Genomic DNA, 27,893 nt, shown 5'->3' with positions numbered 1-27,893 from the left:
TCCAGAAAATATGACCTGGAGCCCAAGCTAGCTCAATGCTTTACTTGGCTCAATTCAAGGCCTTGACGTAAAACACCCATCTCCAAGGGTGGAGCTTGGAGGCACAAAAGCTTCTTCGTGCTTTGACTTTTGTCAAGAGCAGCCAGGGCTGCACCTGTCCTGGTACCCAAGTTCACTGGTGTTACATGAGTAACATCTCGGGATGGGCCGTCCGAGTGCCATCAAGGAAGCATCAAGAGTCCTGACAAAGAGGGCTCAGGCTCTGGAGTCAAATAGACTTCAGAGTTTGAGTCCCAGTTCCTGGGTGGCCCCTGGCAAATGACTTCGCCTTGCTCAACCTTAGTCTCTCCCTCTGTAGAATGTGTACAATAAGAAAATCTACCCTAGGGTTGTTGGAGGTACAGAAGTATGCAAGGAGATGCGTATTAACGATGCACAAAATAACTGCTCAAAAAAATGTCACCATTATATTAACAACAGTGAAAACACACCAGGACCTCAGTCTCCCTCGACCAGAAGCCCTTGTTTCCCTTTGTACACCTAGAACCTAGCACCTTCCCTGCTGCACAGATGCCCCATGCCCGTCTCTTAATGCATAAACAAAGGGTCCCCATCCTGAGGCTAGAGGGAGGAGGAACTTAACGAACACCCTCAGCTCTCGTTCTCTGCAAACGGCGACCGGACAGTGGGCACGTCCTGAGCGCTCAGATGATGCCATCAGGGATGAATCCCACGGAGAAGGGGGTTTCCTTCCCTGTTACCATGTTGAAGGGATGAGATGTTGAGATCTTACAGTGAATGGATACTGAGGCAGTTACTTTTTTTTTTTTTTTTTTTGCAGTACGCGGGCCTCTCACTGTTGCGGCCTCTCCCGTTGCGGAGCATAGGCTCCGGACGCGCAGGCTCAGCGGCCATGGCTCACGGGCCCAGCCGCTCCGCGGCATGTGGGATCCTCCCGGACTGGGGCACGAACCCGTGTCCCCTGCATCGGCAGGCGGACTCTCAACCACTGCGCCACCGGGAAAGCCCCAGTTTCTTTTTTTAAAGGAAGGAAGAGAAGGTCGCTTTCCTCAATGGGTGCCCAGAAGACCACGGTATATAAGGGGCGACCCTTTTGGAACCAGAGTCTAGTTCAAACCCCTTCATTTGACAGAGGAAAACAGTGAGGCCCAAACAGCAGAAGGGGCTTGCCCAGGGTCACAAGGCAAGAAGATGGAGGAACGTCCCCTATTTGCTTGAGAATACAATCAAGGCTCAGTTGAAGAAATGATTTGATTGAAGAAACGTTCTCACAAGGTCAGTACTGTACGTGCCCTACAGGCACGCGCGCAGACGAGCACAACAGCTCAAAGGTATTATAATTTCTTCACAAAAACGTTCAAGTAATTGTGCAAAACTTTTAAGTGGTGCCCAGATGATGAAAACTGAAACACACAGCATGACTAAACTACTCCAAGATTCTGAACTTCCAAAGATTAAACTGTATTCTAAATAACTCACTGATTGTATCTCACCAGCATTTTAATGGTGTATGATGGTAAAGCTCATCTAACGTTACCTATTTCTGGCTTGTCAAGCAGACTGGTAAGGATGCGGAAAGGCTTCAGGTACATGTGGTGGCGTTCCTCTACGTCAGCATCAGGGAACTTCTGGTGCAGTATCTCAGCCAGACCCTATTTTTTGTTTTTAAAGCCACATATTAGGGTATTATATTAAGTACAGTATGACTTTATTGGTTGTTCTAGTTGTTAAATGCCCTGGGATAGAAGTAAAAGCAGTCATGCCGCACGAGGTGACTACAGTTGGCCCTCCATATCGTGGGTTCTGCAGATTGAAAATATTCGGGAAAAAAAATTCCAGAAAGTTCCCAAAAGCAAAACTTGAATTTGTCGTGCACTGGCAACTACTTATACAGCATTTACACTGTATTCTACAACTATTTACAAAGCATTTACATCGTAAGTAATCTAGAGATGGTATCATAGGTAATCTAGAGACGGGTTAAGGTATGAGGATGAGTACAGGTTATATGCAAATACCAGGCCAAGTTATAAATATGAGGGACTTGAGCATCTGTTGATTTTGGTATCCATGGGGGTAGGGTGGGGTAGGGGGATGCAGGAATTAATCTCCTGCAGATTCCAAGGGACAACCATACACGAGACTTTCCCAACCGTGTACTAAGGAACAGCCCCCCTGTCTACTTCTGAGGTCCCACAAGGAACTCCACTGAAGAACCACGGTCAGGAATGCCCTAATTGGGATCTACTTTCCAGAAATGCTCCTTTACCTCAACAAAAAGATCCTTGGAATATTTCTCAAAAAAATACGAGGACTGGTCTTCATAAGAATTTGAGATTTCCGATTCCGGCACAATGGTATTTCCTTTAATATCTGAACCTATAAAAGAACAAGCACCATGAGCTGTAAAGAAATCTATACATTTAAAGTACACCTTATTGGGCAAAGGTCTCATGCTCTGACATTTTTGTTTGTTTGGTTTTTTTTTTTTGCGGTACGCGGGCCTCTCACTGTTGTGGCCTCTCCCGCTGCGGAGCACAGGCTCCGGACGCGCAGGCTCAGCGGCCATGGCTCACGGGCCCAGCCGCTCCACGGCATGTGGGATCTTCCCGGACCAGGGCACAAGCCCGTGTCCCCCGCATTGGCAGGTGGACTCCCAACCACTGCGCCACCAGGGAAGCCCCTATTGGTTTTGTTTTGTTTGGTTTGTTGTTGTTTTTTTTTTTTGCTCTGACGTTATTAAAAATAGAATTCCTCCAACAGAAAACCAAAATCAGATCCAGCAAAACCGAGACCTATTTTCTCCTGACAGTGGTGGGCCAGGGATCAGACAGGCAGAACTCCATCTCAACGGGCATCAATTTAGTTTACCCCAAGAATTCATCCTGAGTGTCTTTGACAAGTATGGTTACAAGGATCTAATGGAATGAGTATCATTTTTAAAAACCAGTATTTATTTGTATGGCACTACGTAAAAATCAAGGTATTCTCAACTACATGCCCTCATTTTGAGCCTTGGTTAAGTCTCTAAGGTCCTCAGGGCAAGGAACAGCATCTTTCTAAGCAGAGAGTCTGGACCCCTGGGGTCGTGGCTAAGCAAGTCGGAGCCGCTCCTGTCTACATACAGCGTGCCGAGCCCCACTGGAAGGCAGCCATGCATTTAACAAAATCATCCTTTTAACAAAAATGCTCAAAGAGCCTGTGAATATCCTTCTGGAAACCCTTCATAAGCTTCTGTGCTATGACTTCTGGAAGTTTTACAACTAGGGGAAGAAAAGGTTAAGAGGACTTCCTGATATTGGTATGAGAAGATCTATGAGGGTTGGAGAAAAAAAAAAAAAGCTGAGAAGCAGAGGATTTTTAGGACAGAAAAATACTCTGTGTGACACTATAATGGTAGACGCATGTCATTATACCTTTGTCTAAACCCACAGAATGCACAGCACCAAGTGTGAACCCCTGTGTAAACAGCCGACTGTGGCTGATGATAAGGTATCAGTGTAGGTTCCTCGACTGTGATAAACGTGCCACTCCAGTGAGTGATGCTGGTGATAGGGTAGGCCGTGCTTGGCGGGGAGAAGGGAGGAGGTGGGAACTCTCTGGACCTTCCTCTTAGTTTTGCTGTGACCCTAAAACTGCACTAAAAACATAAAGTCTTTCTAAAAAAAAAAGCTACGGAGTTTTTTCACAATCGCTCTGTAAACCACCTTCTCTTAGGTACACGGACTTGGGAATTTTAGGCCCTGTGATCTCCTGGACTTGTCCCCCTGAAGCCTTCCATCCAACCAACAAGTCAACGGCTCTTTTCCTACAGGTCTGCAGTCTGTTCACAAGAACAAATGCTCACAGAAACATGAACCAGGGTTCTCGTGCTCTTCCAAAGTCATCCAAATATCTCCCCAAACGTGTCAATGCCACAAACGTTCCCATCCAGACAAAACTTTCTTTTACATATATTCCATGTTTCTGGGTTTTCTCACACACAGTCTTATCCCATGAAACTCCTACTTGAATAAGGCTTAGCGACCATTATTTTGTCATCTTTCAAGCTTCTTAAAATGGAATTCGGTTAACATTTTAAAAATCCCATTACCTCTGTTTTTTTATGTAACAGCTGCAAAATAACCAAAGCTGCGGGGCAGGCAGCAGAACTCAGCTGACCAGTGCCAATTCAGTCACCGCGTTATCTTTCCACACTTTGTGATTCAGAAATGGATCAAAAAGATTGCGACTTTATTCCAAAAATCAGCACTCAAAGGTGTCAGCTTAACTCTGACTTGTCAACTCCCACGTATTACTCAGTACCTAGTAACCACGCGTAAAGCCTTCTGTTCAGAGACATATCTCTTCTCAGGAGGGTCTGGGTGGCGGCCGAGAGGATGCGCACCATGTCAGATCTGAGCAGGGGGATGGCTCTCTCGTTGGAATCCTATGAGGAGGAAAGAGAAAACTATACTGCAAGGAGAGGACATAGTAAATTGTCTTTCTGACATGTGACCCCTCCTTACCAGTCTACAAAAGCTTTATCTTAAAGAGGCGGTTCTCAAAAGGGGTTGGTTTTTCACACGCTGCCCAGGGAAAGAGGCTATTCAATTTTCGCTATGGAAACACCACCCTCACAGAAATGACCGAGGACCCTGAATGGCTGAAAGCAAAGAGTGGTCACTGAGTGGCAGCCCTCCCCTCCAGACGAGACGGCTCGGACCCCTCCCGTCTACCCCACGGCCTCAGGAAAGACCAGCGACTCCCCTCGAAGAACACAAACGGCTTTTTACCAGACAGGTATAAAATGGGAAGAAGAACAGGACAATCTCCAGGTTATTTCTTTGCACCAGCACGTTTGAGTCCAGCAGGGATGCACATAAGGACTTTACCTACAAAAGACAGAAAGCCACGAACATTTCATGCCCGAGACACTGGACATCGTTTGCAGGCTACTCTTTACAGTCATAAAAATGAAAAAAATTTTTCCTGGGAATCTTGAAACCACCGTGTTATATCGTGTGGAACAGAATAATAAGATCTAAATATGGGAAACTTGGTTCTAGCTCCAGACGCTAGGGGGCGCTGTGTGACATCGGGAAGACCTTCAGCTGCAGCCCCCACTGTGCCATCTCAGAGATGGAGGGGTCTGGACCAGATCGTCAGATTCTAAGACCTCACATTCTATAATCCCAGAAACAAATACATTTAGGTTCCAACAGGAACTTTCAGCTACACTAAAACTCCAAAGACAGTCAGTCAAATGGACTCCAAACCAATTAAGCAGACATTTTGGGTGTCTTTTCTGAGCATAGATAGATGTAATACAACTGCATAATAGATAAGAGCCATAAGACAAGTGGTAACAAAAAGCTATGAGAACCAGGAAGAAGAGAGGGAGAGATCTTTCAACTGGGGAGAACAGTGAAGCTTTGTGGGTGAGCTGAGTTTTTCGTAATACAGGCAGGAGATTCGCTGAGACGGAGGAGAGGAGGGACAGGCCGTGAGCGTAGGACAAGGGGCTGGCTGGAGCAAAGACAGCATCACAGACGTGCCAGGCCAGGCAGCCAGCTCTGGGAGTGTAATGGGCCTGAACTGGAGAGTGAGGCATCTGGTGAGCTGGGAGCGGACTGTTAGAATACTCTTGAGGATGGATTTTATCTCCAGGAAACAGGTATTTTGCAAGCACAGTGCAGATCTGAACAAAGCTATGTTTTAGCAAAGTGAATCTCTTAGCAACCAAAAAAGGACTGGATGGGGAGAAACCGGTTAGAAAATTACGTGATGGTCCAGGAACGAGACCAAAGAAGCTGAGGCAGGGCAGTGAAAACGGAGAAAGAAACAAAGTGGTACTGACAGGGCAGGGAAGAAGGGAACGTGACTATTGAGGGTCTCCTCTGCCCTAAGCAGAGGTCCTTTTCATCACTCTTTTCCTCTGAGAGCCCCGTGAGGAAGCTCTATTATTCCCACTTTGCAAAGAGGAACGGACTCAGAGGGGTAAGTAATCGGTGCAACTTTGTTAATGACGGATTCAGTTTCTGAACATTTTAACTTCAAAGCCTTGGGTCCACCACTAGGTGGTGACAGACTGCAGGCCATTAAACAAATGCTAAGTTTGGGGAAAAGAGATAAAGATCTGGGAAGTTCCCATTCTTCAAGGTCATGAGAAGGCAGGTCGCTGCCAGGGAGAGGGGCCTGGGCACGGACAACCTAGGTGTGAAAGCAGCCAGAGGCGAGGAGGTTGGCAGGGATGACGGCAGCAGCTGGAGCGAGCCTACTGTGCGGGCAGTGGGCGGTGTGACAGGGGCAGGGGAAGAAAACGAGGCTGTGGCTCAACAGCGGACCCCAGCCAGGCTCCGCGGAGCGCTGTCGACGGCCACCCGTAACGTGGAAGCTGTGGGGTCTCCCGGAGGGCCCTCCTCGCGTGAAGACACAAATGTGACGCAGGTGTTAGAAGCCAACGCCGCCATCGCAGCTTAGGCAGGGATGCTGCCTCCTCGCCTGCCCAACCTCAGAGCGCCTCTGCTTCCCGCTGCCCCGCCCCTCCCCCTCGCGCCTCCCCCTCCCCTGCCCCCCGCCCCGTGGTCCTGGTGACACCTGTGCCGGGGAGCCAGCCAGCCACGCCACGCCGCCGGGAGCACGGCACCCACCGTGAGCTGGTAGTCGGTCCCCAGCATGTACTTCTGCTCCGTGCCGGGCGAGCCCCGGCTGATGTGGCCCACCACAAAGAGCGAGGCGGGCAGGCGGATGGACGGGCTCGCCAGGACGCTCCCCCAGAGGGCGGCGTAGAAGACCTCCCTGCCCACCACCAGGGACAGCCTCAGGAGCAGCGCGTCCGTCCTGTGGGCGGGAGATCATAGAATTAGGGCGCATCCCTCGGGCTCTCACGGGCGCGGCTCTCTCTCCCTGGCCGGGAAGCACCATCTTCCTCATTTTGAGATGCTGCCATCTCTCGCCCTTCTGTGTTTGTCCACCTGCTGGCTGTCACTGAAACTGAATTTGCTAAAACAAACATGTCACCGAGGGGTGCGACTTCTTGGCCAGGAGGCGGCATCTGACCTGTTGTGTCACCCTGTGGCAGAGATCCGTCTCCGCCTCCGGCCTTGCTGCGGACGCCGTGGCGCTTACATGGCGCTTACAGGTTCCAATGCCCAAAGTGGATGAGCAGATCAGACACTCTGTATAAAAGTAGGAGGAGTCATTTAAAAAAAAACAAAGGCTGGGCTTCCCTGGTGGTGCAGTGGTTGAGAGTCCGCCTGCCGATGCAGGGGACACTGGTTCGTGCCCCGGTCCGGGAAGATCCCACATGCCGCGGAGCGGCTGGGCCCGTGAGCCATGGCCGCTGACCTTGCGCGTCCGGAGCCTGTGCTCCGCAACGGGAGAGACAACAACAGTGAGAGGGCCGCGTACCGCAAAACAACAAACAAACAAATAAAAAACAAAAAAAACCAAAGGCTAATGTGACCGATTGAAGACCTAAGTAATGATAAAGACACCCCCGACCTGAGCACAGCCAAAAATGTGCCCAGTGACACCGGATTTTAGAAACACTGGGGACATTCCCCTGGGCCTCCAGCCGCACGGCACATTCCAGAAGGTCTGGAGCCGACTTCCCATCACTGCCCACAGCACCTCCATACACCGGCTCCCACTCCAGGAAGCCCTCCTGCGGAAGACCAACATTTATTCGCCTCTTTATCTTTATCCAGGTCTCCCATGACACGACGTCAGCGATTTCACGGCCGTCCTCACAGAAGCAGCAGCGTCAGTGGGTGCGGGCTTGTTTTTCCACTGACACTGACTGAGGCCTGGTCCTCCTCCACTCGGGGTGCACCTGCAGCTGACGGGGCACCTTCCCGCCGACTGCGAACACAAAGCTTGCAGGCCGGGTGATAGCATCTATCGATACGACAGCGGAGGCAAACGCCCACAAAGGGATTTCACTTGCGCAGAAGTGAAACCTCCGTGCATTTCAGCTCTCAGCTATGGTAGGGAAAAGGGATGCAAATGTTGTGAAGATACCTGAGAGTCTTCGGGCAAAAACTCAGCACAGGAGAACAGCTGACGCTGAGGCCACACAGCCACCGTCACCACTAAGTCTGCTCTGCTGGCTGACACCCCCCAATGCCCAGATGAGCGTCTGACACACACCTGAAAAAACTGTCAGATGAATGCCACTCTTTCCCTTTTACTATACGCCAAACTGTTTTCAGCTTACTTTTTAATAACCACTTCCGTGTATATTAAAACATTTCATACAAAAAATGCCTACTTCCTTTTGATATTAAAAATACATTTTGTTCCCCTTAAACCTAGTCTCCTTAAGCCTTCTTTTTGACTCATAAAATATTTGTAGCAAAAGATACAGAGAAAACAACAAAATGAAGAAGTACAAGTAACACCCAAATGTTTAGAAGGACACAGAATGGTTTAGTAGCTAAAGGTACCGATGGGTCTTCTATCAAGGCTGAGCAAACAAATAGAGCTTATCGTTGCCCAGCTCTGAAAACAACCAAACAAAGGCCCTAATTTGGGGCAGAAGCGCCATTCAGCAGCTGCGGTTATAGTAAGTCGGGCAGATGGGTCACTGTGTCCTCTGGACAGACAGCATGGTCCTGAGCTAGGGAGAGATTCCCACAGCAACAGATTAATTGAGGAAGCCCCCGGAGTGCTCCTCTCTCCAGGATCCCAGAAGACCACCGCTTAGCTAAAACCCAACGCAAACACTACAATGCACGCACTACTATTACATCCCCTTTGACTAGGACAGCATATCCCCAAAGTACGTTCCGCGGAACACCGGCCACTTGGGCTGTTCCACAGTAGAGAGGTTCCACTGTCCGAGAGCCTGGGGAATGCCACTTATGCTATCCTTTCTTCAATATTTACAGAACACTGGCTAGTTTTCTTTATTAAAGAAACACAGCTTTACATATAAATATAAAGATTCCCATTTTATTCTAAAAATTAATGGATATTAAAAATTGAAATGATGCTACAGGTCCGAAAATGGCAACGATGACAGGACTTTGCTATGGAGAGCAAAGTAAAGAGCAAGATAACTGGGGTTAAAAACGAAGTAACTTTCTACTAAATAAGAATTATTCGTAGCACCTCAGTTGTGAAGTTCCAAAATAAGTGTACAGTTTAGTGTCCAGAATGGTAATCTTTTCTATTTAAAACCAACAATCAACAAAACAAAACACACACACCAACCCCCAATTCCTACTCCTCCCGTCCTTCCTCAGCCACCCTGGCTGCTGCTTTCGTGCCCCCTGCAAACACGAGCCCATTCTAACGACACCGACACGCTCTCCTCCCCTCAACTGATAGCAGGTGAGGGACACAGGCCGTGCGCCGTGAGCCCCAGGCGCTGCACGACTCTGGCCTTGCGGTCACTTGCCGAATGGACCCTCGTGGAAAGCTGAGCTGTCACAAGACCGAACAGCGCGGGGTGTGACCACCTGAACAAGCAGGGCAGTGACAGCAGCGCTCTGCGCCACCAGAGCCGGATATATGTCAAGGAAGGGGGGGAAGCTCTAGACCCAGCAGAGCTCATCACCATGGTGCCTGGACTCAGCCAAAAGAAAGGTCAATAACTATTTTCCAACTACTATCTAAATCGGGCTTTCTCAACCTCTGCCCTGTGGCCCCCTGGGGCTGGACGCCCCTGTGCTGTGGAGGCCATCGTGTGCACTGTGGGAAGTTCAGCTGCACCCCTTGCCTCCACCCGCTAGATGCCAGCAGCACCCTCCCCGCCCCAGGTGTAACAACCAGAAGTGTCCCCAGATAGTGCCAAGTGTCCCCTGGGGGACAGAAACCACCCCGGGCTGACAGCCACTGATTTAAAGGCACATCTCTGGGGAGCCGGGTTTTGCCTGCTTTCCAACCATTGGAAACCTCCACCTCTCCTCCGTCCTCTCAGAACAGGAGTGGAGTATTCTCCCGCCCCCAATACCACTAATCCTGTTTTCTCCATACAGCAAAACACAGCAAACTGTGTGGCTGCTTCTTGGGCACTTTAAGAAAGGAATTCTGGCCAGGAGTGATCTGCAGACATCAAAGGGTTATTAGAAAGCAAGGGGGAATAACGAGTCCTAACACTGGCCAAAATTTCCATTCCCTTATGGTTCACTGACAAGAACAGACCAGGAACTGTCCCCGCCTCCACAAGACCCCTGAGTCACCCGTCCTCACCAGCCCCAAACTCACTCACTCACCCCTTAGCCTTTTCCACCGCCTTGGACATCGCGACCCCCCCCACACCCAGATCCCACCCCCTTCCTGTCTCTGCCGAGTATTTGTGGGGGTCGAGGGTGTCTGACTCAATTCCTATGCACGTTGGGGAAGAGTCATTGCTGAACTCTCTCAAACTGACACGGATACGTGCGGTCACCCGACTGCTGTGTTCTGAGACCACACAACCCTAGACCAGCCTCCACCTCGGAAGGCCAGTCACTCCTACCTCAGAGGGCTGCAGTCGCCGGGCTTGGCTTTCTGTCACACCTGCCTCTACTCAGTGGTTCACGCAGCTTCACTCAGCTCTCTGTTCAACGTCAAGAGATCACAATGTTGGGAGAAAACACCCGTGTTAAGCAACTTTAGTGACTGTTCAAATGAACATTTGTTTATCAACTAGGAGAACACATGGCAACACCCCAACTACTGACATGCTCCTGGTGTGATTCACTCTTACAGATTAAAAAAACTGCAATACGCTTTGGGAGCTGATGTGTTCATCATCAGATGATGGGAAAAAAGCACTTATATACACACATCTGTTAGGAAAACGTGAATGGATCAGAACTCTAGAAAGAGCCTGAGACTAAGAGTCAAGAAACAGAGTCTGGTAAAGGTCCTCTTGTTGACCCCATATGACCCTGACTGTTCCCTTACGCACACACCTACCCAACCCCTCAGGGCATGGTGCGAGGTTTAAAACAGCAATGAGACAGGCCCTGCCTCCTAGGGAAGTGGATGCTAGTGATTCGGTGCACCGCCGAGGTCGTGTCCCACTGGGAAGTGGACGGCCACCACCTGCTCTGTGTGAAAGCTCCCAACGGTCAAATGCACATCCAATCCCAGCACAGACGCTTGTGACTTTAATGCACCCTTGGTCACCAGCGACTGTCCCACAAACCATTCTGATTATTTGGATTGACTGTGAGATTCCACTCCACACCCCCTGCACCCTCCAGTCACTGCTGACACCAAATAGGCCAAGGTGGCACGGCCGGGGCCCCTGGCATGGGGAAAATTCGAGCAGTTTCTTGTGTAATCAAATGGAAACTTTTGCAAGCACACAGGTTTCTAAACCCCCCAGTCAGGCTGCACGTGGGCTCTGAAAATGGGTCCTATGAACAGAAGTTAATCACTGCAGTAATCACTCAGAATAGTTAATACGCTGGAAGTGAGTTCTCACATCATGTTCTCCAGAAAAACAAGACACTCTGTATACTCAATCTGAACGGATACAGCCTCTCTCCTCTCTCCTGTTCCTAAGCAATGACCAAAACAAACAAACACCACTGCATGAACTTTTATGCATATGAGTCTGACAAATTTCTCCAAGGTGCTTCTGAAACTTGTCAAAAGCTATTCTGCTTAGCCTCACCCCTTTTTGACCTTATCCATCAGTGAAACGTGGCCTTGCTTTTTCATTTGGAAGCAGCCTCGTATAACAGGAGGGAGGAGGACTTCAGAATGTGACATATGGGGAGTAGAATCCCATCTCTGCTGCCCACTGACTGCGACTCCAGGAAACTTTCTTACCTTCTGACCCTCACCTGGAAGTGAGGTAATTCCCAGGCACACACGGTATTTCGTCAGGCAGACCATCACAGAAATGTAAACATCAACCCGCCCTGCTTCATGGGTCTCTGCGCTTCTGTCCCCATTTCCTTTTTTTACATTTTTATTTATTTATTTATTTTTGGCTGCGTTGGGTCTTCGTTGCTGCGTGTAGGCTTTTCTCTAGTTGCGGCGAGCGGGGGCTGCTCTTCACTGCGGTGCACGGGCTTCTCATTGCAGTGGCTTCTCTTGTTGCAGAGCACGGCTCTAGGAACACGGGCTTCAGTAGTTGTGGCACGCGGGCTCAGCAGCTGTGGCGCACGTGCTCTAGAGCGCGGGCTCAGTAGTTGTGGCGCACGGGCTTAGTTGCTCCGCGGCATGTGGGATCTTCCCAGACCAGGGTTCGAACCCGTGTCCCCTGCCTTGGCAGGCGGATTCTTAACCAGTGCACCACCAGGGAAGTCCCACTGATCCTGTTTCTTATACAGCAGTGAAATAAAATACAAACCGCATGGGCGGCCCACCTGGATGGGCACAGCCGTCAGCTCTGGGTGAGACCCACCTGTCGTAGATCTCTGAGCCCTCCTCCAGGCCGGGCAGCAGGCCGATGATGAAGGCCTGGAGACTTGGCAGGAGCAGCTTCTGCAGCGGGAGAAAGTACTTCTCGTACAGGCCAAGCAGCACGGGCCTCACCGACATCGCCGCATGTGCCAGAAGAGGGAACAACCCACAGCTTCGGGACAGAAAAAGGGAGAGGAGGGAAAATGAGACACTTGCTCAGAAGCCCCAAGCAACTGGTCAGCCCAAGGGGGTTTTCAAAAGCAGCCAGCCAGCCATCTACACTGGCGATGGAGATGCTCGCTTGTCAGGAGACGGTCACAATGAACTGTTGGCCCAGAGCAGGTGATAGGCAGTATGCACGTTACACTCCGACTTAGAGAAAAGTCAGGGAGGACATACTCCAGAAGGTGAGCCCTGGTGACCTCTGTGATGGCTTTATGGTGAACTGACAACCCCTCTGTATTTTTTTGTTTATCATTTTCCCATCTTGTGAACTGAAATATGGATTACTTGGGTAATAAAAAAGTAAAACGGTGGGGATGCTCTCGTACCTGTATAGGAACAAATCCTTGGCCAGCCATTTGGCCCCCACAATTTTAAAGATAATTTCATAGGTTTCTAGGGCTTTTAAGTGCACACCGCTGGGCAAAGCAGGATGCAGGCACTGAGCTAATCTCTTGCTGATAATGAGCCGTCTCGGCAGCAAGGAATACCTCAGGTTACTCTGGAGAGCCTGGAAAACGAGAGAAAAAGCACATAAGGAAGAAAGCAGTGACACTGACTGTGGAGAGGACATCTGCCGAGGCCAGGAAGACACCAGCAGGCCCCGGTGTGGCTGTAAGAGGTGGGACGTGACAGGACAGGAGGACAGAGGGACTGCGCGGGAGGGCTTGGGGAGGGGGGCCACGAGCCAGCATCAGGGACACGGGGCCGGGAAGCTGCCAGCAGTGAAGGGAAACGCTGCATCCCTTCAAAGGGACTCTGTCCCTGTCAGGCCAGTTTCTGATGGAGCCGTGTGCTTCTGTCTGGGGAAGCCTCTAGTCTACACATGAGACTAAGCAGAACACAGACCTCCTGTCCCCAAGAAAACCCTCGTTTGTGTGCCACGGAAGTCCTGGATTTCCCCATCGTTATCCCAGCCTGGCTGCACAGCCAGGTGGCCCTGAGTGTCTGGGACACACCTATAGGCCGTGACTCCTACGTCCTCAGCATTCAGTTCCCCAGGAGGGAGTCAGATCCCTGTTGACATGGAATGACAGTCCCCCTGAGCTGGGCCTCCTCCAGCAGGACACAGGCCTGGCCTGAGCTAAAGCATCCCTGGGCATTGGCCGCATCTGAGAAACACGGTCGGTGGATTTCTTGCTAACAGGGCACCTCCCTGTCGGGAGTAGGTCAACGCCATTCTTCATGGCATCAAGCGACCACACGCAGAGCACTGGGTGGGTCCTCATGACTCAATCTTCTATACCAAGTGTCTGTCATTACAGTGAAACAATCCATACAACTCACACAAATATTTACTGAAAGCCGACAGGGTAAAGTCCACGCTTCTCAAAAAGCTGCTCAAAGGCCTCCACGGTGCGACTCCTGCCCGATTCACCTGCTCCACGTATTAATGCTTCAGCTTCAAGCTTCCTAATAGCACAGGTCCACCTGTGGCTCCTGCCCGCCTCGTGCAGGCTCTGCCTGAACATTTTCCTCGTGGGAGACTCAGCTGTGCACCCAACTTGCCGAGGCAGAATGGTCCCCAACTCTAGGCGGGGAACACGCTTATTTGTGCTCCACCCGGTTCCAAGTGCACATGTCACCGACTCGCGTGCTGTGCTAATGACCATGAGCTTCAGGGCTGAGCTCGGTGGTGAGCTACTTGGGTCCGCACCCAAGACCTTCCCCCTCTGCTGTTCTCGGCCCTCTGCACCTGCCTCCTAAGGGCAGGCATCCCGCAAGACCGTCACAGGACGTGTGTCAGAACCGCTGCCCCCGGACCATGTGGTCTTAGGGCCATGACAGCTTTCTTCCTAGGAGCGAAGAAAACGATCCCCCTCTAAAACATACTCTGCTCTCTGTAACTTCTCAGGGACCCAGGCTAGGAGGGGTTTCAGCTCATGGAGGGGTTTCCGTGATCTTAGAGGCCGGGAAAGAAAACCCACTGGGCTTTGGGTTGACTTCTAAAGCCTGTGCCAGAAGTGACACGTTATTCCATTCATCTCACTGGCCAGAGTAAGTCACGGTGCCACGCCTATGTTTAAAGGGGCAGAGAAATGGGATCCTGCGGTTATGTAGGAGATAAAAGGAAAAGAAGCAAAATAATATTTTCCATCAGAAGCATGTGGTCTAATTGAACTCTCAAATTCAATAAAACTACAACTAAAAAACCAGCTATACCTAGAGGTCATCAAGAAATACCTTATACTATTATTTGTAAGAGTCTGATAGCTTAAAACAAAGGGCAAGCCAACAAAATAATTTTTTTAATGTGCCCGTGTCAAAAAGAAAAATTGAGGAGGTGACCTGGAAACACATGCGGGTAAGAACTGAGGTGTCGAGGAAGAGAGGAAACGACTGTGGGAAATGCACAGGAAAGAGTGCGTTTTATTATGGACATTTTCAAACATACAGAAAAGCAGGTAGAACAGCAAAGTACCCATCACCCAGTTTCAACAAGTATCAGCTGGCCAGTCCTGAAGACACAGCTTTTAGGAAACCATGCCTGTGGCTCACTGGCTTAGCGATACTGCAGCTGTGGGCTTTCTCCATGACCTCAGAGAACTAAGCTCTGTCCTCACCTGTTATGTCTGTCAGGCAGAGCTCTTGCTTTTTGTTTGTTTTTTTTTTTTTGCGGTACGCGGGCCTCTCACTGTTGTGGCCTCTCCCGTTACGGAGCACAGGCTCCGGACGCGCAGTCCCAGCGGCCATGGCTCACAGGCCCAGCCGCTCTGCAGCATGTGGGATCTTCCCGGACCGGGGCACGAACCCGTGTCCCCAGCATCGGCAGGCGGACTCTCAACCACTGTGCCACCAGGGAAGCCCCGAGCTCTTGCTTTTTAAGTCACCATCTCACTTTTGCTCAGCATAGTCTAAGGACGTTTGCTAACTGAGGCACAAAGGACGGGCTGCAGCTCCTAAGGTGGTCATGTGGGATCCAGAAGTGTTTGGCTCACTGGGGCTCTGCAGCAGCAGGATCCCATCTCTCTGCCCTTTTGAATGTAGGCGTGGCACCGTGACTTACTCTGGCCAGTGAGATGAGTGGAATGATACGTCACTTCTGGTACAGGCTTTAGAAGCCAACTCAAAGCCCAGTGGGTTTTCTTTCCTGGCCTCTAAGATCACGGAGACACAGGTTGAACTGGAGCCCCTCCCAGCGTGGGTCCCTGAGAAATTAAGAGAGCAGAAACCAGCTGCTGACCCACTGAGGCAGAACTCAACAATACTGTAAAAATCACTGAGCTTGGGGACTGTTTGTTACCATGGCATAACCTTTCCTGTTCTGATGAATACACCTCTTCCCATATAAATGGAATTACAAGGAACCACAACCATTCATTACAAATGAACAAGGCGGGTTGCTATTTCTTTCTCATTTAAATGTGTTACCCCATTTAATTGAATTAGAATAAGAAACATAACCAAAATCTGAGGCCATGACCAGGACATGTGGAATCGATTGTTCATTGTATGCTGTCCATGTTAATCCAAGCAACACAGCATATCTGAGTCCAGGAGTCAGTGCCTCTTGAGGGAAAGGTACACTGAAGATGAAGGAAGCTGTCTGACTTGAAAATGCAGAGAAGAACAAAGGATATAACCAGATAATACTTAGAAAGATGAGAAGATGCTCATCCTTCCCGATTTAAAAGATGCAAATTAAAACTACTGCGAGGGACTTCCCTGGTGGCGCAGTGGTTAAGAATCCACCTGCCAATGCAGGGCACACAGGTTCGAGCCCTGGTCTAGGAAGATCCCACATGCTGCAGAGCAACTAAGCCCGTGTGCCATAACTACTGAGCCCACGTGCCACAACTACTGAAGCCCGTGCGGCTAGAGCCCGTGCTCTGCAACAAGAGAAGCCACCGCAGTGAGAAGCCCGTGCATCGCAATGAAGAGTAGCCCCCGCTCGCCACAACTAGAGAAAGCCCACACACAGCAACGAAGATCCAGTGCAGCCAAAAATAAATAAAATTAAAATTTTAAAACAAAACAAAAAAACTACTATGAAATGCCATACTTTTCACCCATCAGATTGGTAAGTTAGATCAAAGCACACAGGTTCAGGAGTAGAGCAGAGACACCCAGAGATCATGAATTGGTTTCATCCAACCTACAGTCAGGATTTGGCCGGACAGGATTTGCAAGGCTGCTCCTTGGAGCAGCTATGACATTGATTCCCCTCTGTACCATTCTCATCACAAATAATGGGGCTAAAATGGTGCCTGGGTCATAGTGATTTTGTTAACACACTTCCCACAGAGCCTGGCACTTAATATGTGCTTCAACACGAAGGTTAAACAAACAAACAAGACTGAGGCTATTATAATGCCTGGTTTAAGCTTGTGAGCTTGGGGGTCAGAGCCTAGAATTCCAGTTCCATCATCTGTTGGGTAAATCCCTTAACCTTTCTGGGCTCCGGTTTCACAGGGATAATGGTCCCTAACGAAGTTTCAAGCATCACGAGATACCACACTTAAGGAAATTAGCTCAGGGCCTGCCACAAAGCAAGCAATCAACAAGCATCTCCTCTTATTATAATGACAAGCTGACTGTTAAGTACCAGATTTAAAAATGGAGACAAAATGCATTGCATTTTAAAAGAACTGACAGAAATCCAATCATTTACAAATAATATCCTTTACTGTCACAAAAGCGAACAAGGACACTAGTTAGATGTGTTAACAAGAAAGTTTGAGGAATACATTGTATCAGAAAAGAAAAACTCAAACTGTTGTATATTTGGAGATGAAATCAACTGCGGACCCAACAGATGATGAGAATTCCAAGAGACACTGAAGACAAGGAGAAAAATCTGCATATAATAAGAGGTGGAGTTGGAGAACCTGAAATTTCTTTTTAAGGCAACAAAGGAAAGGTAAATAGTCATTAATATTTAAGATTAAAAAGGAAAGAAAATATTATTTCTTAAAGGATATTTAATGAAAAAACTCTAAAGAAACGTTTTGCAAGTGGTAAGACCGGAGGGACTTCCCTGGGGTGGTCCACTGGTTAAAACTTTGCCTTCCAGTGCAGGGGGTGTGGGTTCCATCCCTGGTTGGGGAGCTAAGATCCCACATGCCTCGTGGCCAAAAAACCAAAAACAAACCACACCACCAAAACACAGAACAGAAGGAATGCTGTAACAAATTCAATACTTTACAAATGGTCCACATCAAAAAAATCTTAAAAAAAAAAAAAATGTGGTAAGACTGGAGATCAGAGTTGCCGGGTGAAAAGGCTTTCCATGTAGTAGATTGGAAGCACTTTTGGAAACAAAGGCTTCCCCTAGACAGGGTGCCACCTCCCCCAGTGTGACTTACTTTACACAGGAAGTGGGTGTGGGTCCCACTCAAAGACACCTTCTACCTGAGTAGTACTAAGTAGCGTCTCAAATTCTACCTACGTGAGACTTTGCCTCTGTCTCACTGAGGACTAAAGCAGGGCCATGGGGGAAACAGCTCCATGTTTTTAGGGCAAACTTAAAAGAGAATGAGATCGTTAGATATAATGATTCATTCCCCATCTGGCTGCTACATAGTCAAAGCTCCGTGTGCTGGTTCAGCCCGGTGGCTTTCTTCAGGCAGACACCCTCGATTCAGAAGCTCTTCTACCTGTGGGCTGTCAACGCCAGCACCCAAGCCATCAGGCCTGGGCACGAGTGAAGTGCCTGGCCAGCGCCGCCAGCCCACCTTAGGCTCCCAAAGACACTTCTCAATAGGAACCTGGAGGGGTTCTGCTGCATCCCCTCTGGGAGGAGGGATCAAGCCTGATGCCCTCAGCTGCCACTGCTTTTGAAAAAGAAGACATTCTACTCAGAGCAGCCCTGTCCTAGGACGTTTCAAAACTGAGCGCTGTGTACTGCTGGTGGGAATGTCAAATGGTGCAACCGCAGTGCTCCTCAAAATGTTAAACATTTGCTTTGTTTACCAAATTACCATTTGATCCAGCAATCCCACTTCTGGGCACACACCCAAAAGAACTGAAAGCAGGGGCTCAAACAGATATTTGCACACCCATGTTCACTGCAGCATCATTCACAATAGGCAAATAGTGGAAGCCACCCAAGTGCCCATCATGGATGAACGGATAAACAAAATGTGGTCTATATGCACAAAGGAATATTATTCAGCCTTAAAAAGGAAGGAAACTCTGACACGTGCTACAACCTGGATGAACCTTGAAAGCACTGTGCTAAGGGAAATAAGTCAGATACAAAAAGACAGATACTGTATGATTCCACTTACACGAGGTCCCTAGAGTAGTCAATCCATAGAGACGGAAAGCAGTGTGACCAGGGGCTGGGGGAGGAGGAAATGGGGAGTGAGTTTCCAGCTCGGGAAGATGCAAAAGCTCTGGAGATGAATGGTGGTGATGGCTGCACAACAATGAAACACGCTGCATGCCACTGAACCGTACACTCAAAAATAGTTAAAACAGTTGAATATATGTTGCATATATTTTACCACCAAAAAAGAATTTAAAAGTGAACGCTGTGTTCCCCCAACTGCTCTTGCCGGACTGGCTTTGAGCTGCAAGGAACATGAATTCCCGAGTGACGTCCACACCTTGGACTAAACTGAAAACTGTTTCCCGACCAGAGAACAAAGGGCCTCCTTTTAACAATCCTGAAGGGACACAGGGACTGGGTCCAGCCTGTCCTGAGTGAGAGTTTTTAACCCTTAATTGGCAAAATAGCTCCCTTGAACTGAGTCACACCCTTTAGGGGTTGAAAATGCCTGACTCCCTCCTCATGCCCCTCCCAGCTGTTCAAGAGCTGCCATGACTGGACCCGGTTCAGGTCAGGGAAGGCCACCCTGACTCTGCCTTCCTGTCCCCAGCCTCCATCTGGGCATTTCGCTTTGGCAAGAGCCTTCTCCAGCGAGAAAAGCTCAGGGAATATTTCCAGGTTGTGTTTTTCAGGAAAACAGAAACCCAAAGTGACTGGCCAGTAAGCTTAATATTATATATATATATATATATACACACATATATATACCTATATATATATTTTGTTTGTTTGTTTTAACTCTGAATGAAAAGGATGTATACTTAAAAAAAAGAGAGAAAAAGGTTCTTCTACAACTGTAGAATAGATATCTCAGGGAAACAGATGAATCGGCAAGGAAGCCATGCTTTCAAAATTACTTTTTTGCGTGCTAACCAGAAAGGAAAAATATGATTAGACAGGAAATTAAACTTCCTTATTTATTTCACCCAGGCACTATACTATTTTAAAAGTATTCCTTAAGATATAATTACAATATTTTTAACCTCACTGTATTCATAGGCTTAGCAGACTGACCTTAGGACAAAGTAATAAAATACAAAATGTAAGCTTAAAAAAAAAAAGTTTGAACCACATCTGAGCTCCGCGAATACAGACCAGGAAGTGTCTCACTTCACTCCACCCAAGGCAATGTCTACGTCTCACTTTGTTTTACTCTGACATTATACAGTCTGACAGTCTGATATTCTCCAGGACTCGGCATGATTTAGAACGGTTCTATGTAAAAAACAGGATTAAAAATTCCAAAAGGGTAGCCCAAGGACTCAAAAAGTAACTCAATACACTTAAAAATGGTTAAGATGATAAATTTTATGTTATATGTATTTTATCACAATTTTTAAAACGTTAGGGTAATTTAACAATATGGGTGAGGGGAGTTAAATTATATTTTAAAATGCTCTAGCCTTTAAAATGAATTTTTTTTAAATGAATTTTTAAATGTTTCCTTTAAAAGTGCCCAGAAAAGAACATATACACACTACTATATATAAAATAGATAACTAATAAAGACCTACTTATATAGCACAGGGAACTCTACTCAATACTCTGTAATGACCTATATGGGAATAGAATATAAAAAAGAGTGGAGGGCTTCCCTGGTGGCGCAGTGGTTGAGAGTCCGCCTGCCGATGTAGGGGACATGGGTTCGTGCTCCAGTCTGGGAAGATCCCACATACCGCGGAGCGGCTGGGCCCGTGAGCCATGGCCACTGAGCCTGTGCATCTGGAGCCTCTGCTCCACAACGGGAGAGGCCACAACAGTGAGAGGCCCATGTACCACAAAAAAAAAAAAAAAAAAAAAAAAAAAAAAAAAAAGAGTGGATATATGTATAGGTATAACTGATTCACTTTGCTGTACATCAGAAACGAACACAACATTGTAAATCAACTATAATCCAATAAAAATTAAATAAATAAATAGAAAGATAGATAAAAGTTCCCAGAAGAGATAGCCCAGACCTGCTCTCCCGGCGATAGCACTGACCTCAGAATGCCTGACGCTTGTCTATAAAGGATGTAAGGAAGCCAATTTAAAAAGCATGGCTCTCATCAAGCAAATGGTAAAGTACTGGCATGTCTTCCTTCTGGAAGTCTGTCATCTTTATAAGGATGTTCATTTCATGCCACAAAAAGGAAGCTGAACAGTGAATAAGACTGGCCAGTTGGCACAAGCTTGAACACTCATTTAATACTTGCCAGGGGACCGCAACAGCAATTCTGCCCCTCAGACAGAATAAAAACAGAACAGACACTGCACAATAACAAACTGGCCAGGATTTCCCATATTAAAGTAGGCCACACCGGGGAACATTGGGCCTTCCCTGAAATGGCAGTGACCGAGCCACCGCAGCAGCTTGGGGGGCGAGGGAGGGAAGGAGACAGGTGGGGAGACTGGCGCCTCGTCAAGGCCCCTGAGAGCCGATTCAGGGAGCTGGGATCCACAGGTAGCCAGTGAGGCCAGCTTTGGTTTAACTGGGGGAATGACACCAGTACAACTCCTTTGTAAAGGAAGAGCTTCCTTCTCAAAAAGGTCACCGACTGGAGAATCACTGTGCTGCTTCCCTCTGTTCGATGCTTACAGCAAACCTGCAGGGCCGTGCACCCAATTAGTCAACCCTCATCCGCGTCCCACAGCCCTGGCTTGCACTGAAGCTGCCAGCAGGGCACTGGGGCCTCTGGCTCACTCAACCGCCTGCATCAGAGACCCATTAGAACACACTGTTTTCTTTTAATTTTCTAAAAATTATTTCTTTTGCATGAGTTTTACCTTATTGTTGTAGCTTATATTAACTTGCACTTTCTGAACAAATACCATGCTGCTTGCGTAGGAGGACGACTGAAGGCTGAGCATCTACACGCCCGGAGACCTTACAAAACGTGGCTGAGAGGTGAGGGCAGCAGCCCCTAGGCCAGGCCTCGGCCGAGGGGCACAGGGTGGCAGTAACTAACCATCTGCGGGAAGAACCACCTGATTGAGCCCTGGGCCTGGGCCTCGGCTTGGCAGTTTCAGAAACTCATTTTTATCAGTTTACCTGGAGGGCTCTGCTGCAGAGGGAATGCTTTGCTGGCCTAACTCCTGAGAAAGGTCAGGAAGGCAACGGCAGGGGCAACAGGACGAAGAGCACAGGCTCGGGACTGGCGGACCTGGGTCAGAGCCGGGCTCGGGCCCTCACCAGCCGTCCAGACTGTCACAAGCTGCTGCCCACGCCGACGCCCCAGCTTCTCACGAAGAAAACTCGCCGCCACCTACTCACAGGCTGGTCCTGCAGGTCAGACTCCAAAGGGAGCAGAGGCGTCCAGGGTATTCACTCCACTTCCACCCCGCAGGGCATCAGGATCACACACACGTACCCACATGTACACGCACATGTGCACGCACGTGGGACACAGCGCCGGGGGCCATCCCAGGCTCCTGGCTAACACGACTCAGGAATCTAACACTAGGTCAGAGAACCACGTCTTGAAACATCACAACAAACCCTTCGCTACCTCACAGAAGGCAGGCTACAACACACGTGCTCAAATACGGCTCTTCTCCCCCTTCCGAATTTATTACATTTAGATTGTAAAAGTCACTCGCTCTCACCATTGACACCTACTTTCCCTGTCTCCCACGTAGGAACTTCAGGGGCTACTGTGATGCTTCCCAGCGCTTTCTGTATTTCCAGACTATTCTTTGCTGAATGCAGTGCCAGTCCTCGGCCCTCCCTCATGTCCACGTGCCGCCCCCCAGCCCCATGGGCTTTGCAGGGGCGCTGGCTGGGCTGAAGAAGAGTCTGAGCTTCACTCGATGTCTTTATCAGTAAAAGGAGTCACGGGGCACTGATTCTGGAGGATTCTAGGTTTGAAAAATAATGGGTGAGAAGCAGATAACAGGGGCTCACTAAAGGGAAGCACTATTTGGCGGGGGGCTCATGATGGAAAATGACAGGTGAAGGTCAAGGCAACTGAGTTCCACAGTAAACCACAGGAAAGGAAAATGGACACGTGGGGCAAACATGCCCTTCAGGGTACAGTCTAAACCCTGAAACACACACGATGCAGTGAATACTGAAATAATGAAGGATTTATAACCACAATCTATACAATAGATACATTAATAAAAGTAAGCATACCATTCAGATACTAGATGACAGAATGTCTGGAAATATGTTATTTTTCTGCTTTTTGAACTTACTTTAATCCACATACAAATGACATATTTAACAAACAAACCAAAAGCCTAATAACCAACTTGTTAAGAGCCAGAAGGGAAGAAAGAACATTTTGGGTAGAGAGTCTCATTAAAATTCCAAACAGGCTTCAGTCCCAAAAGTTTTACTGGTAGAACTCGATATTCTTTCAAATTCACACCTGGGAGAACAGAACCGGCATGCGCTCAAATGAGACTAAATGTTGGGACTGAAAGTCCCAGCGGCATCTCCCGATCCTTACTGCCGGAGCAGAAGGGCTTCAGAATGGCTGTTCAGGGCCTGGGATGCATCCTCCCTGGGTGCTTGGGTTCCGCCAGCCCACATGGTCCTCAGGGACTGGAAGGCACCAGGACTGGGGGTAGAGCACGTGCGGTCCCAGCGACAAGGAATGCAATTCAGTCTCAAGTTGGGAGGCAAAGAACACACCTCTCCCATGAGGCGCCGCCCGTTCAGATCTGACCTGAATCCCACCCGCGGTCTCGTTCCTTGGTGCTTTCCCTCGGCTGCCCCGTCCCTGAGATGACCTCTGTGCACAGAAGCAGGCCACAGTGAAAGAACCAACTCTGGGTGGGGGGACCGCCAACAACACATCCAGGAACGGTGACCGAGGCCTGAGAGCCTGGCTTACTCTCTCCAGATCAACTCAAGCCCAACGCTGCCTCTCCTCTCCAAACCCCAGCAGCTGTAAAACTGCCTGGGACACTCAGAACCGAGAGGCAGACGTGTGGCTGGCATAAAGCAGGTGCTGGAAGAACACGATCTCCTCAGAAATATGAGGAAGTTCTGTACTTAGGATGAAACCTGTGCAGATGGGGAGACAGGAAATCATCGGCAGCTACTCCAGAAAGGCCTGATTCCAGCGAGAACCACAGGAATGCCAACGGCAAGGGCACAGATCAGCACAGGACATGCTGCATTTTTAAGGGCACACACACCCCTCTATTGTCAAGAAACAAGTGTGCCTGCATCAGCTCGCAGAGGAAACAGGCTCCCCATTGGTTAAGGATGGTCCAAGGCAGATCAGTTAGGAAGCTTTTGGATGTAAAGAATAGGATATCTGGGTTTCCCTGGTGGTGCAGTGGTTGAGAGCCCACCTGCCGATGCAGGGGACACGGGTTCGTGCCCCGGTCCGGGAAGATCCCACATGCCGCGGAGCGGCTGGGCCCGTGAGCCATGGCCGCTGAGCCTGCGCGTCCGGAGCCTGTGCTCCGTAACGGGAGAGGCCACAACAGTGAGAGGCCCACACCCCCCACGAACAAAAAAAAAAAAAGAATAGGATATCTGACTATACAAGTCTCATTGAAGAAATCTACCACCTCACAACCAAAAATCCAAAGCAGTGGTTCTCAAACTGGGGTAATTTTTCCCCCAAGGGACATTTGGCAATGTCTGGAGACATTTCTGGCTGTCACAGTAGGGGAGATGGGGTGCTCCTGGCATCTGGGGGACAGAGACCAAGACGCTGATAAACACCCTACAATGCACAGGACAGCACCCCAGCCCCATCGGAGAAGGTCAACGGGGCCAAGGCTGAGAAACCCCGGTCTAGAGGAGCCTACTTCTGCGTTTGGTTCATGCAAGGGCTCAACGACATCCTAAAAGAACCCAAACCTTTTCATGCTTATATGCTCCCAACGGTGAACTGACTTATCTTCAGTCTTTCCCTGCCATAACCTCAGATATCTGTCACATATCAGGTATTAAATTCTCACATGACTACAGAGAGCAGTAAAAAAAAAAAGTTTGTTCCTTTTTTTGTCTCTCTGTATTAGAGGAAATCCTTTCCAGAAGCCGGCCGGCCACATCTCATGGCCAGAGGTGGTCATGTGCCTGTGTCTATAGGAAAATAAAATGACTAGGATTAAGTCCTCAAACAATAATATTCACCAGTGGGGCTGGAAGATGGGGGCTACCACCCTGTAGCACTTTACCACCTGACCCCTAAACATACCTGGGTTGTTTAGACAAGAAGTTAGAGGGGGTGAGTGGGTGGCAACCAGCACGTCTGCCCCAAACTGAGAAGTGGTGAGTCTGACCATGAATCCTGATGCTCTGCCCCCAAGCTCGGTGTTCCTTCCTTCACCCCACAACATCTGAATCAGCACACCTTCCAACAAATTTACTTCCAAGACATATTTCAGGCACTGGGAGAATCTGGCTTAAGCCAGATAATAATCACCAAAAGCACGTGAGTAAAATGTAAGGCAGAACTGTGCTGCTTGGGAAAAACACAATGAATACCTTACAAACTGATGAGGTAGTGAAATGACATATATTTCTTGTCCTATAAAGATAAGAAGTTATTAAGGTTAGTAAATAAGGAACAAGCTTCTCCCTGATGAGACAAGCAATACGATGGATCTGCAGGGCTGAGGCACTCCCATTAAGATTAGTGCACGCCAGGTAGGAGCAGGGATGGGGACCGCCCACCTAAATCAAGTCCCCTCCTGTGCTAAAGGGTACAGCTGGGCCAGGGCTGCTGGACCAGCTGATATTTTTCTCCCTTGAAGATATGAGTGGAAGGAACATGTGCCATTAAGGTCTAAGCATGCACCTACATGCTCTTCCTCCTTCCTGTGGGACACAGCGGCAGTGAATAGAGCAACTCTGGAAGGCATGTGTTAAAGACAGCAGAGTCCCTGGCTTGAGTCTCCAGAATGACCATAAGGAAGAGAGCTGCCCAATCTGGACCAGCATGCAGAACTGATCCGTGAGCAAGAAACTTCAGTCTTACGGTGGCACTGAATTTTTGGACTTCTTTGTTACAGCAGCTAACACTAGTGTTACTGATACACTGATAGTATCATTATTATTTAACCTTATTCCAGAAAATGCTAACAAAACACTGGGAAAAAACACAAACTCAGGGCTGGTTGATGATATGTACACCTGTCTACCCAAAGAACTCAACACAATTAGCTGAAAAAACTTAGAAATAAATTCACTAGGTTGGCTGGTTTCCAAATTCTATAAATTGATAGCTTCCTACGTGGCAACAACCAGTTAAAACATATAGTGGAAAATAACCCCACTGATAACAGCAGAAATACATGTATCAATTCTAATATATTTAAGACACAAGAAGGACTTACATAAGAAGAACAATTCAATGCTTAGGAACCTAAGTGAATGCTTTTTTTTTTTTTTGCGGTATGCGGGCCTCTCACTGTTGTGGCCTCTCCCGTTGCGGAGCACAGGCTCCGGACGCGCAGGCTCAGCGGCCATGGCTCACGGGCCCAGCCGCTCCGCGGCACGTGGGATCTTCCCAGACCAGGGCACGAACCCACGTCCCCTGCATCGGCAGGCAGACTCTCAACCACTGCGCCACCAGGGAAGCCCCATAAGAGTTTTTAAAAACTTTGCAAATGATTTCATCTGAAATTCATCTGGAAGAAGACTGCCTGGGAATGGTAGAAAAATTCTGGAATAAAGAGTGGTTAGGCTGGGGTGGAGAGCGCGTTCCTGCCAGATAAAGACGTAAACACAGCAGCTGAAAGGCGTGGCTCTGGCACCGTGCAGACAATTTAATTAGTGGAGCAAAATAAAGTCCACACAAAATAAAGTTGCGTGTCCAGAGATTTAACTCTACATTCACTGACATAGCAGCTCCACCACGGGAGACATACCTTACAAAAATAGCCACAGGCAGAAAGATGCTCATTAGAGCCTCCTTTAGAGTTATGAAAACTGGAAGTAAACTAGGCCAACAACAAAGGGTTTCTAGATCTTGTCCACTCCTATACAATCCCCCTTCACTCCTTTCTTCTTTTACATAAACACATACACACACGCGCACACACACACAAACACACAACACCGCTATACATGAGTGGTTCGACCTGTCTTTTTTTGCCCCCTTACTTTACTGTGAGCATCTTTCGTGTTAGTAACTACAGTTGGATGCTGCATATGTAGTTTCAAGTTAGTAACTACAGTTGGATGCTGTTGTGTCATGTTTTATCCTACTGCCACTCCCCTACTGAGGGTGGTCATTTCCAATTTTTTTTGCTATTATATACAAAGAAACAGTGCAGATTTTCAGAGCTCTCTTTGTGCTGTATTTCCATAGAATTAAAACAAATTTACAGGGCTTCCCTGATGGTGCAGTGGTTAAGAATCCACCTGCCAATGCAGGGGACACAGGTTTGAGCCCTGGTCCGGGAAGATCCCACCTGCCATGGAGTAATGAAGCCTGTGTGCCACAACTACTGAGCCTGTGCTCTATGGCCCGTGAGCCACAACTACTGAGCCCACGTGCCACAACTACTGAAGCCCCCGTGCCTAGAACCCATGCTCCACAACAAGAGAAGCCACCGCAATGAGAAGCCCGTGCACCGCAATGAAGAGTAGCCCCCGCTCACCACAACTAGAAAGCCCATGTGCAGCAATGAAGACCCAATGCAGCCAAAAAATAATTTAAAAAACAAAACAAAACAAAAATTTACAATGATCATGAACTTTCTTTTTCTTTTTTTAATATTTATTTATTTCGGCTGGGCCAGATCTTCGTTGCAGCATACAGAATCTTTAGTTGCAGCATGCAGGATCTCTTAGTTGCGGCATGCATATGGGATCTAGTTCTCCGACCAGGGATCGAACCCACGTGCTCTTGGATTGGAAGAATTAATATTGTGAAAATGGCCATACTACCCAAAGCAATCTACAGATTGAATGTGATCCCTATCAAGTTACCCAGGACATTTCTCACAGAACTAGAACAAATAATCCTAAAATTCATATGGAACCACAAAGACCCTGAATTGCCAGAGCAATCCTGAGAAAAAAAGAACAAAGCTAGAGGAATCACCCTTCCAGACTTCAGACTATACTACAAAGCTACAGTAATCAAAG

The 27,893-nt window shown here is 48.4% G+C and overlaps 1 protein-coding gene across 7 annotated transcripts in view; it reads right to left on the bottom strand.

Moving 5' to 3' along the window:
- The window catches only part of DOP1B (DOP1 leucine zipper like protein B), a 110,755-nt gene that overhangs the window by 63,796 nt on the left and 19,066 nt on the right, over positions 1-27,893 (bottom strand). For 4 of the 7 annotated variants that reach the window (XR_004349670.1, XR_004349671.1, XM_032630347.1 and 1 more), the window contains exons 3-9: positions 12,906-13,087; positions 12,356-12,526; positions 6,654-6,843; positions 4,797-4,895; positions 4,327-4,450; positions 2,291-2,400; positions 1,559-1,673 (exon numbers count right to left, since the gene is read on the bottom strand). Coding sequence is in view for 5 of the 7 variants with exons in the window: in XM_032630347.1 (XP_032486238.1) it covers positions 1,559-1,673; positions 2,291-2,400; positions 4,327-4,450; positions 4,797-4,895; positions 6,654-6,843; positions 12,356-12,526; positions 12,906-13,087 (991 nt within the window). In the remaining 2 variants the exon portion in view is untranslated. Of the gene's footprint in view, positions 1-1,558; positions 1,674-2,290; positions 2,401-4,326; positions 4,451-4,796; positions 4,896-6,653; positions 6,844-9,330; positions 9,574-10,468; positions 10,548-11,775; positions 11,915-12,355; positions 12,527-12,905; positions 13,088-27,893 lie in introns of those variants that run through there. The other 3 variants (XM_032630349.1, XM_032630350.1, XM_032630351.1) reach the window with 3 other exon arrangements.

This window comes from Phocoena sinus, chromosome 4, assembly GCF_008692025.1.
Source record: "Phocoena sinus isolate mPhoSin1 chromosome 4, mPhoSin1.pri, whole genome shotgun sequence".
In the NCBI taxonomy this organism is placed as follows: domain Eukaryota; kingdom Metazoa; phylum Chordata; class Mammalia; order Artiodactyla; family Phocoenidae; genus Phocoena; species Phocoena sinus.
The sequence above is the reverse complement of the archived record's forward strand: the minus strand, read 5'-3'. Positions and strand labels throughout refer to the sequence as shown.